This window comes from Lipotes vexillifer, unplaced genomic scaffold (genome assembly GCF_000442215.2).
Source record: "Lipotes vexillifer unplaced genomic scaffold, Lipotes_vexillifer_v1.1 scaffold168, whole genome shotgun sequence".
NCBI lineage: Eukaryota > Metazoa > Chordata > Mammalia > Artiodactyla > Lipotidae > Lipotes > Lipotes vexillifer.
Window position 1 is genome coordinate 1567427 of NW_006773947.1, and position 14931 is coordinate 1582357.

General features: G+C 43.2%; 1 protein-coding gene across 1 annotated transcript in view; it reads right to left on the reverse strand.

The window, feature by feature from the left end:
• The window catches only part of TTC39C (tetratricopeptide repeat domain 39C), a 104987-nt gene that overhangs the window by 11100 nt on the left and 78956 nt on the right, over positions 1 to 14931 (reverse strand). The window contains exons 7-8 of the mRNA XM_007448598.1: positions 6572 to 6665; positions 4131 to 4238 (exon numbers count right to left, since the gene is read on the reverse strand). Of these exons, the coding sequence (XP_007448660.1) occupies positions 4131 to 4238; positions 6572 to 6665 (202 nt within the window). The remainder of the gene's footprint in view (positions 1 to 4130; positions 4239 to 6571; positions 6666 to 14931) is intronic.

The window sequence follows — 14931 nt, forward strand, 5'->3', positions numbered from 1 at the left end:
GCAACAAGAAGCCTGGGCAACGCAACAAAGAGTAGCCCCCGCTCGCCGACTAGAGAAAGCCTGCACGCAGCAACGAAGACCCAAGGCAGCCAAAAATACACAAAACAAAAAAAACCTATTTCCCTGGCGCTAGGTTCCCTGAGCTTTGGGGCGGTGGCGGGGGGAGGGGGACAGGTGGGAAAACTACAGTCCTAAGTCCTCTTTGGGGAAGATAGTCTAGTCTTGAACATTAACAAAACCCCCAGATATTATCACAGACTACAGTCCATTTAGAGCTCACATACTCGGAAAGTGGAAGAAAAAGGAATCTAGGCAAGAACACTTAGGAGCCAGGAGGATTGTGAAAGCCTCACGGTAGTAGAAGGATACCCCTGCACCTGGCCAGAAAGTCATGAATTAGTCCTACACGTTTACTGGGCACCTAGCACCGACAGCCACCAGCAAGAAAGTGAAGAAACACACACGTTTACACCCAGAAGAAACTTAAATTTCAGCTGGAGAGAGAAGACACACAGTCCAGAGCTACAATGTATATAGGGATGAGAGCCTTGGGAGTCCTGGCACCAAAGTACTTTTGGAAAAGCTCAACAAGGGAAGGGATGGTTTCTCTCTGGAGTGATCAGGGGAGCTTTGAGGAACTAAGAGTCAAGCTGAGCCTTGGAGGCGGGTAAGATTTTGATGGTCCGCATGTTATCTTCATCCCACCCAGAGCTCCCGGCAAAGACGTAGTCGTATTTTCTTTGGTTCACCTGCTCGCTACCTTCTCCAAACTTCACACCAGGCTGCAGTCCCATCCCTTCATTGGAACTTTACCAACTACTCTTTGTTGTCCTCTTTTCAACTCCCATGAAGATGAATTCATTTCTGTTAACTCTTTGTTGCTTTTGTCTTTGCCACATATTGTTTTTCAACCCCCAGTTGGAATGTCCATTGATTTGCTAGATCTTTCTTCTTTATTCGAGTAGTCCTACAACTGGGTGGTCCCATACTCGCATTTTGGGGCTTGGTCAAGCCAGGCACAGGGCTACGGCATGTCAGAGGATGGGCAGCTAACGGAAGGGTCAAAGAAGCACAAGCAGCAAGGTTTGCAGAAAGCTGAGATCATCAAGGTGATGGGAAAGGCAGAAGATTTCTACTGGGAATAAGTGGGATTAGGCTGAATATTCAAAAGGAGAGATCACCCCCAGTTATAAGAGCAGCACTGCTCCAGATGTGGTGGCCTGAACCCATCCAAAATGACCTCATCGGTTGGGTTATAACATTTCAAAACCAGGAAGAGGTTCAGTGATCGTTCTGTAAAACAACTCCAATATATTATAGATCAGAGGATGTAGAGGTCCAGGAAAGTTAAAAGTCTTGCCTGAGGTCACACAGTAGATCAACTGAGAAGAATAATTTCCGCTGCCCCTAGCCTGAGGTCTCCTCAGATAACTGGTAACATTATTATATAGTCACATAATATTAAAAAAAGAATGAGCAAGTGTGGGTACACAAGAGAGTCATAAACATCAACGGTATCAGGATCTGAATCGCCTTTGCAGTTCTACAACACTAATACCTCAGACCCTGAAGAATATACACCACCTCCTCTCAGTACAGTCACAGACAGTTGCTTTAAAAGACGCAGATGTTTGGAAGAATGAGCGTCTCTGATTTACCCTAAGTCTGAGACCCACACAGAACTTAGGATGCTTGGCTCATCCATTAAGACTAAGCTTTTCGGTTAACTTCTGGGTAACATACCCAACAGAATTGAAAGCAGGGTCTCAAAAAGAACTGTGTGCACAGCAGCATCACTCACAATGGCCAAAGGGTGGAAACAACCCAAGCATCCACTGACAATGAACGGATAAACAAAACATGGTCTGTACATACAATGGAATATCATTCAGCCTTAAAAATGAATGAAATTCTGACACATACTACAATATGGATGAACCTTGAGGGCACTATGCTAAGTGAAATAAACCAGCTTCAATCAAGTCCACTTACCTAGAATAATCCAATTCACACAGACAGAAAGCAGAGCAGTGGTTGTTAGGGGCTGGGGAGGGGGGAGTTATTGTGTAATGAGCATAGCGTTTCAGTTTGGGACAATGAAGTTGGACAGTGGTGATGGCTGTGAAGGAACTTAATGCCACTGAACCACGCACTTAAACATGGTTAAAACAGGGACTTCTCCGGCGGTCCAGTGGTTAGGATTCTGGGCTTTCTCTGCTGGAGGCCTGAGTTCGACCTCTGGTTGGGGAATTAAGATCCTGTAAGCTGCGTGGTGCGGCCAAAAAAAAAAATTTTTTTTAATGGTTAAAATACATTTTATGTATATTTTACCGTAATTAAAAAAACCTCTCAGCCATAAGATGAATAAGGTCCGAAGATCTAACGTATAACATGGTGACTACATGTGATCGATCATACTGTATTGTAAAATTGAAATTTGCCAGGAGAGTAGAACTCAAATGTTCTTACAAGAAAACAGATAAATATAAAAAAAGAAACAGCACAAGGAACTAAGCCCCGAGTGGCAGTGTTTCTGGTCACTGAATGCCCATTTTCTCCGACGCTGCCTGTAACACGTACCTGTCCTTCAGGCCAACTCAAATGACAGCTCCTGCAAGGAGCCTTCTCTGAGAGCTGTCGAGTGACCTTCCCTCCCCGCTCCCCGCGTACTCTTTAGGTGGAGCTCCTCACACATCATCTGCATGAAGCCCCCGTGGAGAGGTGGCGCCTAGAGTCTTTCACACTTTATTATCTGCTATAACTGGTATGATCCTGGGATTTCCAATATCTGGAGAACAAATGCTCCTCTATACACCCACACCGTACCATTATTTCTTCATGTTCTTTGCTCAACAACGATTAAAAAGAAACAGTTGCCCACAGTGACTACGTGGTGCCATTACACCCTAATGACCGCTGGGGGGTGCTGCAGCCTCTCTGTTTTCGTTCATCCACGTGCTGCTCACACCAAGCCTGCTACTTTCATCTGAGATGCCTGTGAGTTCTGTAAACCAACCCTTAAAGTATCCTAAGCAGCATACTGAAAATAATCCTATTCAAACATCAGCTATAAGAGCCATACGAAAACGGATTAATACCTGCGGAGCTTGCAGGAAGGCCTGTATAAGGGCCTTCCGTCCTAACTGCTCATGGACTGTAGTTTCAGGACAGACACATTGGTCACCATCTTCTAATTCTACCTTATTTTAAAGAGACCAGTTAAGCGGATGGAATGACAGGAGACGTTTTGTTAAATCCAAATATTCAGAGAAATAAGAAGATATTGAAAATAATGTTTGGATTTGCCTTAAATTTTAAGTAAAAGAATCACTTATATGGGTGTGTAAGGAGAGCTCATTGTTAGAGGCAGAAAATGTACAGCTACCTGGGTCTCTTCAATCTCCACCTGGACCATTCTGCATCACAACAGCACTTCATGTACTGTAGCTCAGGGCACAGACAGCTATTTTGTCCACCAGGTGGCAGCATGTCTCTATCTCTTCATTTAAGGGTAAAAAGGCAATACACACTGATATGCCTGTCAGACATTACAGTCGTTTCTGCTATAATGACATGCAGTGTTGAATCACCTTGTGTTCTGCAAAATCACACTGTAATTATAATAGGGTTGATAAGTAAAACAAGGTTGGAACAGACTGCTCAAAATCCGTGCAACTCTGTAACCAGGACACTAACAATCCAAACAAAGACGTTAACACGATTTAAAAGACATGTTAAATTCTTTAAAATTCTTTAAATTCCTAATAAATCAAAAATAGATTTGAGAAAATAAAGGAGAGGGGTAAGGGTAAGTTGAGGCTGTTTAGGACAAAAATGAAAAGCTCACAATAAGCATTTCCAGGACCCAGCATGTGACCAACCCAGCCCCGAGGGGACCATGGGGAGGGGCAGGGCGTGCAGCACCGAACCACCCCGCTGTTCAGATGGGCTGGGAAGAGCTGCTCTTCAGCTGCCATTTACTTGTAGCCCAAAACAACACACACTGTGGGAAACTGTGAAGAACACAACTTCTGCATCCCCTGCCATCACTCTCCCACCGGCCAACGCACGTCAGCTAATCTGAGACAGAGAAGGGCACGCTGTGGCCGTGCAGACCGTGGTCTACTCACCTGCGGTTAAATAGGCGTAATAGCACTGGGACCACCGGGACTCGTTTTTTAGCCTCTCAAAGGAGTCAAATGCATCCTTGAAATTCAGCTCTATCATGCTGCACCAACCTGTGAAAGAGATATTTCTAGTACGCGACCCTAAAGTAATATGCTCTACAGCCCATCTGTATGTTACAAACGTCTTATTCTGCTGACTTTCTCTGTGAGGGCTCCACGTAAACAGCCTGAAAACTTCCTAAGTATCTTTTCCCTCGTAAATATTTTCAATATGATGTTCTGAGTACACAAGGCATCTCTGATTTCACAACCAATAAAGCAGTTTCGAAGGAAGGAAAGTAAAAATTTCTAGGAAAACCGTCCGATTTGCCTCCCCCGGCTGGAGATCAACCCAAGCACGGTGGTTCTTCTCTCCCAAGAGCAGGCACCGGCGCAAAGAAAGAAGCGATGCCAGTAGATTACACACACAGTGACCATCTCGAAAAGCCTCACACGCTCACCCGTGCATTTATGATCACAGTCAATTAGCAACCTGTTCTGAGAAGTGGAGAGGAAGCCAGTGAGAAATTAAGTACTTGCCACCCTTCCCTCCGCGGGGGCAGAGAAAGGACCCCACCTCTCCCAGAGCAAAACACTGTTAGGCCGGAATCCTGGGTGGGGTTGTGGGGGCAGCAGCAATGAGGAAACAAGGAATTTTATCCCTCGTTGTTAGTAATGGTATCTCCCATCCACGGAGCCATCCCGCTGTGTGTCAGGCAGGCATCTGATGTAGTCGTTAATCCTAGTGCAGTCTTGGAAAGGTGGCTGACGGCGTCCTCACCTGCCCAAGGAGAAAGCCTAAGGCACGAAGAGGCTTCGGGACTTGCCCAGGGTCACATGGCTAATAAGAGGGAAGAACTGAGGGTCGAAGGCCATTGCTCTCTCCTGCCCACGATTTGCCTCCACAAAAAAATTCTGTTATCCGCTGCACCATGAAGCAGGCGCGTCACCTTAGACCTACCATTTGAACTAGAGGGATGAAGGGGAGCCACACTTCCAGAAAATTCAGTGTCAAATTCTATGGGATATGATATGAAGTTGACATATTTTAGAGTAAAAACTGGGGCTAATTCTTTCCATCCTAAAATGGACATCGGGATAAGATGTGAATTAAACGCCACAACAGAGGTGGGAGGCGGCACCACAGCTGAATAAGGAGGCCAAGTCCTGACTTTGCTATTCCCACTTCCCTCCACCCCAACCCTGAGTTAACCTTCCGAAGTCCTCAGTTCTGGGTTTCGATATTTCCAAGCTTCCTTCCGCTCTGACATTCTACCCTGCCACAGACCCGGAAACGGTGCACACACACAAAAAGGCCACCATGATCATTTCACAATATATACAGGTATCAAACCTTCATGTTGTACACCTTAAATACAATGTTACGTGTCAAAGGTCTTCTCAATAAAACTACAAGGAAAAAGATAACAGTGTCCTAAACAAGAGAAATAAAAGGACATCGAAGCTAGTTCCTTCCATTCAAGTCCTATACTGTTTCACCGGTTGTGAAATCAGAGACGCCTGGTCTTACTCAAAACATCACATTGATAACGTGTTTCACATTCCATCCCACATTATGGCTACTAACCAGAGCTCCAGCAGAGTTTACAAAAAAATACACTGTCCACTGGATCACACCTCATCTGCACTCCCTAAGCTATAACGGGCGTTTAAAACATAATACTGTTTATTGGGCAGTTCTCAATCTTTTAGTTTGCACTCTTCTTTAAAAAAAGATTCAGGAAGACAATTATGTCTACAGCAGGCAAGCAAGTGGCAAACAAATGCCTCCAAGTCTGTCTACAAATTCCCCTCCAGGCGGGGAGAAGCAGGAGGACGCAGCTAACATATGTGCCAGGCATCCTGTCTGATGCTCATCCGGCTAATTTCATCTTAATTACACAGCTGCTCCGAGGGCAGGCGCCTGAGCTCCAGGGGCTACTACGAGGGTGAGGTCTCCAAGTTAGCTGGCAGAAGAGCTGGAATTGGAATCTATGTGCCCAATTTTCTCCTAAGCCGTATTTTTCTTCTCAGGTAAACATTGGTGGGAGGGAAGAGAAAACAGTTCTGAATTCTAATATCCAGTCCAGTAAAATATTCACAAATGGTTTTTACTCAATTAATTTAAGTTTACCTATCATCCTAGAATCTAAATGTTATAAGGAGCAAAATATTAGAAAGAAGTAATGAGAACTCATTAAGTACCACTACTTGCGCTATGGTAACAAAGTCCTATTATTACACAAGGCGGCAGGCATCTCACAAACTGAAGAGCATTAACAATGAAAACGTGCACAGGAATGCGTCAACACTGCAGGACACGAAGCTGGACATTCAGCTGGACGTGAGCTACTGCATTAACACTATTTCAATGACAAGGGACTGGACGGACGTTCGATACTTACCAATTTCATACAGACACACGTGTTGGATTTCTCTCTGGTCTACTGCAAGTTCCAGAGCAGTGTGGAAGGAAGTCAAGGCACTGTTGATTTGACACTAAGGAAAAAATGACAACAGTTACTGCTAAGATCTGTCGTTAACGTTATGAGCATCCGAATTCAAAAGCATCCTTCCCCTTGGTAGTCAAGCAGATCAAGCAGTAGAGAAGAGGGCGATGTAAAGGTTTCTGGGAAAACGCCCCCTTTCCCCTCACATGGTTGTGAGCTGAACAGAGCGCAGGCCACTCCTCCTTCTGCTCGGTCAGAGGGACCCACCAGTGAGGGCTCGGCTCACACCACCCTCTCCCACAGCGGTCTCTGTGCACACGTGCACTAGAACTTGGTGTGTGATCAATGTAATGATTTGCTGATCTGGCTCCATGGTACAGGTAAGCTCGACAGGAGAGGGACTGCATCTCACCCTCCTGCATACACCCACCGGGCCCAGAGACACTGGCAGTCAGTACTGCCCAGGGCCGGTCCATTAGCCCAGCCTCAGCCTCTCCCTGCTCCGGGAGCCCCTCAGGCTCTACCACACAATCCCAACACTTCAGAAATTCTCTGAGGGCCCAGATTACACTTCCGACTTTTGCATTCATCTAGCACCGTCCAGAACCCCAACAGACTCTCAAATGCCTGTCCCACCGTTTCCTGGTTAAATACATTTACCGTTTTCTTCCATGAAAGATCTCTTTCAAAGTCTGCTGATCTGATGCCACAAGCACCTGGTAAGAGCACCTAAAAGGCACCATCAGGATAAAAGGGAGGTAAACTAAACCGTAAACACAGCAACGACAGGCGTTAAGTATCACACATCAGTAATAATATAAATCCTAAATGTCCCAAAGATGCGACACAGCCTGCCCTCGCTGACACGTGCCCAGGAGCGCTCCTTTCTCCCTCCCGCAGGTGCTAGAGCCTCTCTTCCCGCCCTACACTCAGCCCTCCTCTCTGTGCTTCCCTGGGTGCCTCCCTCTGCTGCTCCCAGGCGACTCCCTTTCCAAGGCCCCTGGCTGCCTCTTCTCCCCCCAGGGCAGCCAGGTTGGGGGCATGAAGGGTCTTAGAAGAGGGGCTGCTGGCTTCCCTGAGACCAGACCCACCACGCTCCTCAGCTCCTTGAGTGATGCACGGTCACTGCAGGAGGCCCCAGGACTCCACACAGGGCACAGATGAGTCAGCAAGGAGATCGGCAGGACAGTCTGTGTGACTCAGAACTCTGGAAGCCAAATGACTCAGTAACCACGGCCGTGGCTGGACCAGTAACTGTTCGTGCCCCACAGTAACACTTCACTCCGCTATCAGCAAGGTTCAGACTGTAGCGTTCAATCCTGTATCACCACCCACGAGTGCTCAGAAGATACGCGAGGTAGCCACGGAAGATACACATCACTGTATCACTAATTCCTGTTCTCAACTAGCTCAACACCTAGCTGCAGGGAACCTCACAGGAGTGAAACAGGCCCCCAGCTCTTAAGTCAGACATTTACACTGATCGTGAGCACAAAGCCAGGAAACCAAAGGTAAAAAATCAATCAATCTCTAAGGAAAAGCAAGTGTGTGTGTAGAGAGCTCTGGACACTCATTACTCCCATTTCTAACTTTCCCCTTTCTGGATCAATACTTCTTTCCCTGCATCACACATGCACTCAATTTAGCCTATTTGCACAGAAACCACAGGGTTAGGGATTCTGCTTTTGCATGCACCTCCCCAGTTTCCCAAGTTAATGGCATTCAACTATCACCCCCAGGATATTTCCAGATGGGCCATCACTACCAAGCTGACCCCAGCTGGGGTTCAGGGCATGGCAGTGCAACGCCACGCTGCCGTTCAGAGGATAGAAAACTACTCGGTGAACATTTATCAGGCAACTACTGGGTGCCCAGGATGGAACTGGACTCTGAAGCCACCAAGATGAGTCAAAACTAAGCTCCGAAGGCAAGAAAAGAAAAAAAGAAGCCAAGTAATACTTGAATCAAAGTTACTTCTCTTAACCCTTTCAAAAACTCTGAGATAGGTATGCATTAGTTCCATTTTCCGATGAAGAAACTGACGTTCAACAACGGTAAGTGCTCAGTCAAGGTCAGGGAGCTAGTAATTGACTAGTATTCAAATTCTGCTCCAACTGCATGCTTTCTTCAGGGAGAGGGATGCAAGTGTGATTAAGCTAAGAATCTGGAGATGAGGGAGAGTCCCTAGATTATCCAGGGGGCGCTAAATGCGATCAACAAGTATCCCTACAAGAGGGAAGCAGAGAGAGGGTTGACATAAGCAGAGGAGAAGGCAATGTGAGAGGATGGAGGCAGAGACTGGAGTGATGTGGCCGCAAGCCCAGGAATGCAGGCAGCCACCAGAGGCAAGAGGCAAGGAATGGACTTTCCCTAGAGCCTCCGGAGGGAGCGCTGCCCTGCTGACCACCTTGATTTGGGCCCAGAGAAACTGATTTTGGACTTCTGGACTCCAGAATTGTGAGAGAATAAATTTCTGTCGTTTTAAGCCATAAACTTTGTGATAATTTGTTACAACAGCCTTGGGAAACTAGAACAGTATACTTCCTTAAAGATGAAACTGTGAAGAAAGTCCCAGGCTCTTTGTGTCACAAACACTTGAACAGAACTGGAAAGTACTGAGACCACTTATGGAGCTTAATGGCATTACCCCAGGAGCAAGCATAACTACAAAATTAATTCTACTTCTAGGCTGATCACCCATTAAGGAAGTACAATGAACAGCCATTAAAATAGTGGAAATATAGTTCCCTTTTCACCAAAACAATTCAGAATAAAAATGATCTGTGGGAGTCTTTATGGTTACAAATTAAAACATCCACAACCCAGCAGAGAAAAGAGGGTTATCCTCAATTTGATACTCGATTCCCAGTTTAATTTTTAAAGAAATATACATACCCTGAAGAAAATACAGAAAATGGATTAGTATGAAACCAAGAATTATTACTATACAGGCTTTCTGTCTCATGAATTGTGCACTGATACACTGTGTCACAAAAACTACTTTGAAGCCTCAGTCTCCTTGCTGGTAAAAGGAGAAAAAAATGTTGGCAAGCTTTTATCTGCTTCCAGAGGAAGCCATGGAGAATAAAAGCACAAATCTTTGCCAAATTAAATGGAGCATATTTACTGCCAAATTAAAATCAACAGGACTTACAGCTACAGCACTGTCACTACAGGGATACTGTGTGTTTTTCCAGTTACTCGGGACTCCTTGATAGGTGTATTCTTAGGCATTTTATAACACTTGTGGCAACTGCAAAAGGGATTTGTTTCTCCATTTTATTCTCCAAGTGAATGTTGCTGGTATGTAGGAAACCTGTGGATTTTTGCAAGTTGATTTTGTACATGTCACATTATTATACTCAGGAATTTTTATAATTCTTAATCTCTTTTCTCTTGGATTTTCCAGGGAGATATTCAAACCATTTGCAAGTAACGATAGTGCTGTCTCTTCATTTACAACAGACAATTGTAATTGGGTAGGACCTCCAGTTAAAATACTGAATATTAAGCAAGCATAGCACGTATCCTTGGTTTATTCTAATACAAACGATGTGTATATGTTATTATACAGTATATAAAAAAATATGAAAAAGAGGATGTTTTAATGTTGCACCATGAAATACAGTTTGCTGCGTGTTTTTAGTAGATGCCCATTTTTACCAAATAGAGAGATTTTCTTTCTAATTTGCTAATAGTTTGTTTGGTTTTTTAAAATCTGGGTTGGGTAGTGCATTTCATTAAATACCATTTGGGCATCTATTGAGAGGAGTGAATGGTTTTATCAATGACTTCCTTAATGCAGGGGATAACAGGGATACAGTTCCTGAGGCTGAACCACCAGTACCTTTTTGGAATAAGCCCTACTAGGTTGTAATATGGCATTTAAAAAATATGTTGCTGGATTTGATTTGCTAATATTTATTTAGAATTTCTACGTTCAGAATGAAGTGGAGTTTGTTTAGTGCTCTCCTCTGTAAGTTCTGGTGTCAGAATAATGCCAGAACTTGCAGACTGGCAGAAATTATTTTCATATTCTCTATGCTCTGGAACTACGTAAATAAATAGTTCACTCTAAAGCCATACCTTCCAACTGAATAATTCATTTGTTTAAATTACTGTAATATAAATTTTTTCTTTTAATGGGCACACAGGATAACAAAGAATGTTAAATACTGGTCAATAGTACCAGATTCCAGCGCCAACTTCATAATCTACACAATTTTGGACCTTAGGAAGTAATTTTTGTTTATACTCTCAGGGATGCTGAAATAAATGAATTCATGTGAATAAAATGCTCTTAGGAAAGGTACATTGTCTTTAAAAAATAGGTATTGTCTATAGGTACCTTGTCTCCTGTTAATAGCACTGGGAAATAAATCACAATATTGTTTTCTAACTTTTAGGACCAAGACCTGCAGTAAGTAGCAATTTAGCTTCTCACAAATTATTTCAGAACCCTGGGAGTAATTCCAGATTTGTTTTTAATTAGTAATGTTTATTTTTTAGAGCAGTATTAGGATTATAGCAAAACTGAGCAGAAAACTCAGAGACTATTTTATTATAAAATAGATTTTTTAAGAATGAAAGAGTGTCAGTTTCTCATAACTGTGTTTCTGCATGTTTCTTATTATGTTTAAGAAAAAAAATGCTATTTCTTAGGAATATATAATTTTATGACTGTTAGTTTGTCAAGTACCATAAAGTTTTAAACCAGTTTTGTTCCATGTAATGCATTTTGCCCTCGATTTTTAAATTATCATTGCTGTCAATTTTTTAATTTATGTATGCCTGACATATTTTGTCTACTCTTTTACTTTTGTATCACCATTTAAATTTTTTTAGTTAGCTTGTATATTTATTTAGTTTGTTGGATCTGTCTTTTTTATCCTGATCTGAGAGTTATCTTTTATATAGCAATATGGTAAACATAAATGGATTTAGGTAACTAATACTTTTTATATTAATTTAACTTCTGTTTTTGTTCCCTTGACAGTTACTTTTTTCTTATTGTACTATGTTTTGTTTGCTTCATCCTCTTCAGTCCTTTTTTTTTTTTTTTTTTTTTTTTTTTGGCCACACATGTTATAAGGATTTTAGTTCCCCGACCAGGGATCAAACCCAGGCCCACGGCAGTGAAAGCGCTGTGTCGTAACCACTGGACCACCAGGGAATTCCCTGCAGTCCTTTAGAAAATGTAAGTTGTCTTTATAATTCTGCTTGTGGTCACATAGAGGTTAAAAAAATAAATAAACTAGAGAAATTCCATATTTTATCTAGCAGGTATAATTAGGAGCTGTTGGAGTTAAGATTCTACCACAAATATACAAGTGTGTGCTCTTGCCTGGAGAGACAGGGGACAAAGGAAAATGAAACATGTAATACAAAGGGATGGACAGACCATGGGCAACATTTTCAACCCAAATAAAAAATTTATTCTGAAGCTATTTCCACATTAATATATTTTTAAGGTCTTTAGAAAGTAAAGATCTCAAAGTACAAATATGAAGACACAGTAAGTATGAATATTCTTCAGAGTTAGCACCGTAATCTTGGGGTTACTAATGTTACATTCTGTTTTACTCAAAGATTTTCACTAGCAATACCAAGCTAAGAAGATTCTCTCAATTCAGCTACCTAGCAAAAGGTTCCATTTCTAGGGCTGCAAAAAACAAAGTGAACATGGAAACAAAGCCAAGTTCTTTCAGGGGCCTGGCCCAGACTCTAGTGCCAAAGGGACACCAAGTTCCAGACTTGCCTGAATCTAAAATGCCAAGACTCCGCTTCCCAAGCACGCAGTTTCCTTCTGTACCACCTCCAAGTTGCATTTAACATTGAATGACATCACTAACTCACAAACAAAAAGGTCTCAGCTCAGAGCCAGTCTGCTGGTATTCAAATGATGCTGGTATCGCCTAATTCTGTGGGTTAAACTCCAGAGCTGAGAGCACCGGGCAGTGGCAAACTGAAGGATGTTCGCCACTGCAAACAATCGTTCCTGTGGACCCAGTTGCTGGGGAAGGCGCTACCTGTGTGGATGGCGCTAACGTGCATTTGCTTTAGAGAATTTTCAGTTCTGTTAGACAAGTAAGCTTGTGAAACATAGGCACATTCTCTCAAGATGTGTTACGTAACTGGTCAGCAAAGAGTTGTCAGACGCAGGCAGAATTACCGAGATGTGTCAATACAATAAGAACTTAGCAAGTGGAGCGTGTGTGTGTGTGTGTGTGTGTTAGAAGAATGAAAGGGCAAAGAGATATCTCATACTCAAAAGACCAAATACACAAAACACACTACATAGTCAGAATACTAACTATACATGAGAACTGAATATCCATGAGGTCTTAAATCTGACCCCCCATTGTTGATGTCCATCCTGGCACCATGTGTCCTCTGCCCAAGAAACACCAACAAAACCCATGACGGTCCAACCATTTAATTAGCTGTGGCCAAGTGTACGCATCCCTGTGGGTTTCTGATCAAGTGTGTCACTGGCCCAGGGCAACTCGCACCTATGGGCCCTTCTCTCCTTGTACCCCCTTCTCCTGCCAGTGAGGAAGGCTGATGCGCAGACTGAGGCAGGACACTGCACATCGTGTACCCAGGACCCAGGTAGCATGGCCCTTCCACCCCACTTGCACCCTGTCCTAAGAGTGTTAACCCATGCTACCTTTTCCCCCTTGCTCCTGGCTGTGTTTTATATTGATTTAGTAAGCTATGTGATTCAAGCCCATTTTAACTTGGCCTGTGAGTCTTTCTGTTCTGGGACCTCTGGGAGAACCTGCCGGGTAATATATTTGGAGGCTACCAGGGTACCATGGACATCTATGTGAAAAGAAAAAGGAAAACCCCAAGTGCCTGGGAGGAGACACTCTCATTGGCACTGCTAACTGTTATGGGTTGAACTGTATCCCTCCCCAAAATTCATATGTTGAAACCCAAACCCCCAGGATCTCAGAATGCAATTGTATTTGGAGATAAGGTCTTTAAAGAGGTAACTGTATTAAAATGAAGTCTTTAGGGCAGGCCCAAATCCAATATGACTGCTGTCCTTATACAAGAAAAGGAGATGAGGACAGACGTGTGTGCATACGGAGGAAAGACCATGCGAAGACAGAGAGAGAAGGTGGCCGCCCACGAGCCAAGGAGAGAGGCCCCGGAAGAAATCAACCCTTCCCACCTTGAGCTTGGACTTCCAACCTCAGGACTGTGAGAAAATCAATTTCTGTTCTTTGTTATGGCAGCCCTAGGAAGCGAATACACCAACTAACTATCAGAGGCATCCTCTCTTCAGGGAGCCATTCGCCGCCTCTCCACCCTCATGTATGTGCTGGGAACGGAAAGGGTCCTGCTTCTCGGAAAAATTTTCTGGTCTCAGAGAGTATTAGTACCCGAGCGAAGCCAGGTAAATCACAGTACCCACCCAGCTCAACACCCACCCCTGGAGTTTTTCTTACCAGTGATGAAGGTGGGCAGGTTTAGTCTCTGTCTGTGCAGGCACTCACATATGTGGTGCATCAGTTATTTCCTAAGTTATATTGTATAGTAACATGTATAAATAGTAGACTACCTGCCCCAAAGGTTTTACCAATTTACATATGTGCCAGCAGTTTATAAAAGGCCCATTTCCCTAAACTATGTTTTTAATACTAGCCAATCATTTTTCAGTGTTGTTTTAATTTGCATCTCCTTGACTGTATCCTGAGGTTCATATGATATTGGCTATCTGTATGTCTTATTTTATAGCTTGTCTGTTTAGGTGCTTTGACTATTTTTCTTTTTGTATGTTTATATTTACCCTTTTAATATGTTCTAATTTTGCAAGAGCTCATTCTAAATTAAGGATGCCAACACTTAATCATTTGTTTCCTAGCTTTATTTTTCTTTTTTTAACTTTATCATTTTTATATAATATATAAGTTATTTTGGGGTCAAGTCTACAAACCTTTTGATCAATGTATGATCGATTCTATCAATCTTTCCCTTAATGTTTTGGTTTTAGAGTTATGACCGCACAGTCCTTGATGGGGGATGATGGAGCTTTTACTACTACTCTAAACACTGACTCTATGAATTCTGCATAATTAAGGAAAACTTTTCAAAATGCCATAAATATATGGGCTGCTCCCATTCTGACAAAAACCCAGGAGCTAGAGAAATAGAACAGTCATTACAGCACAACTAAGTGGGAAGAGCAAGAGACCAGAGTGTTCATTCACTACACACACACACACACACACACACACACACACACACACACACACACACACACACACACACACACACACACACACACACACACTCTACGGCCCACA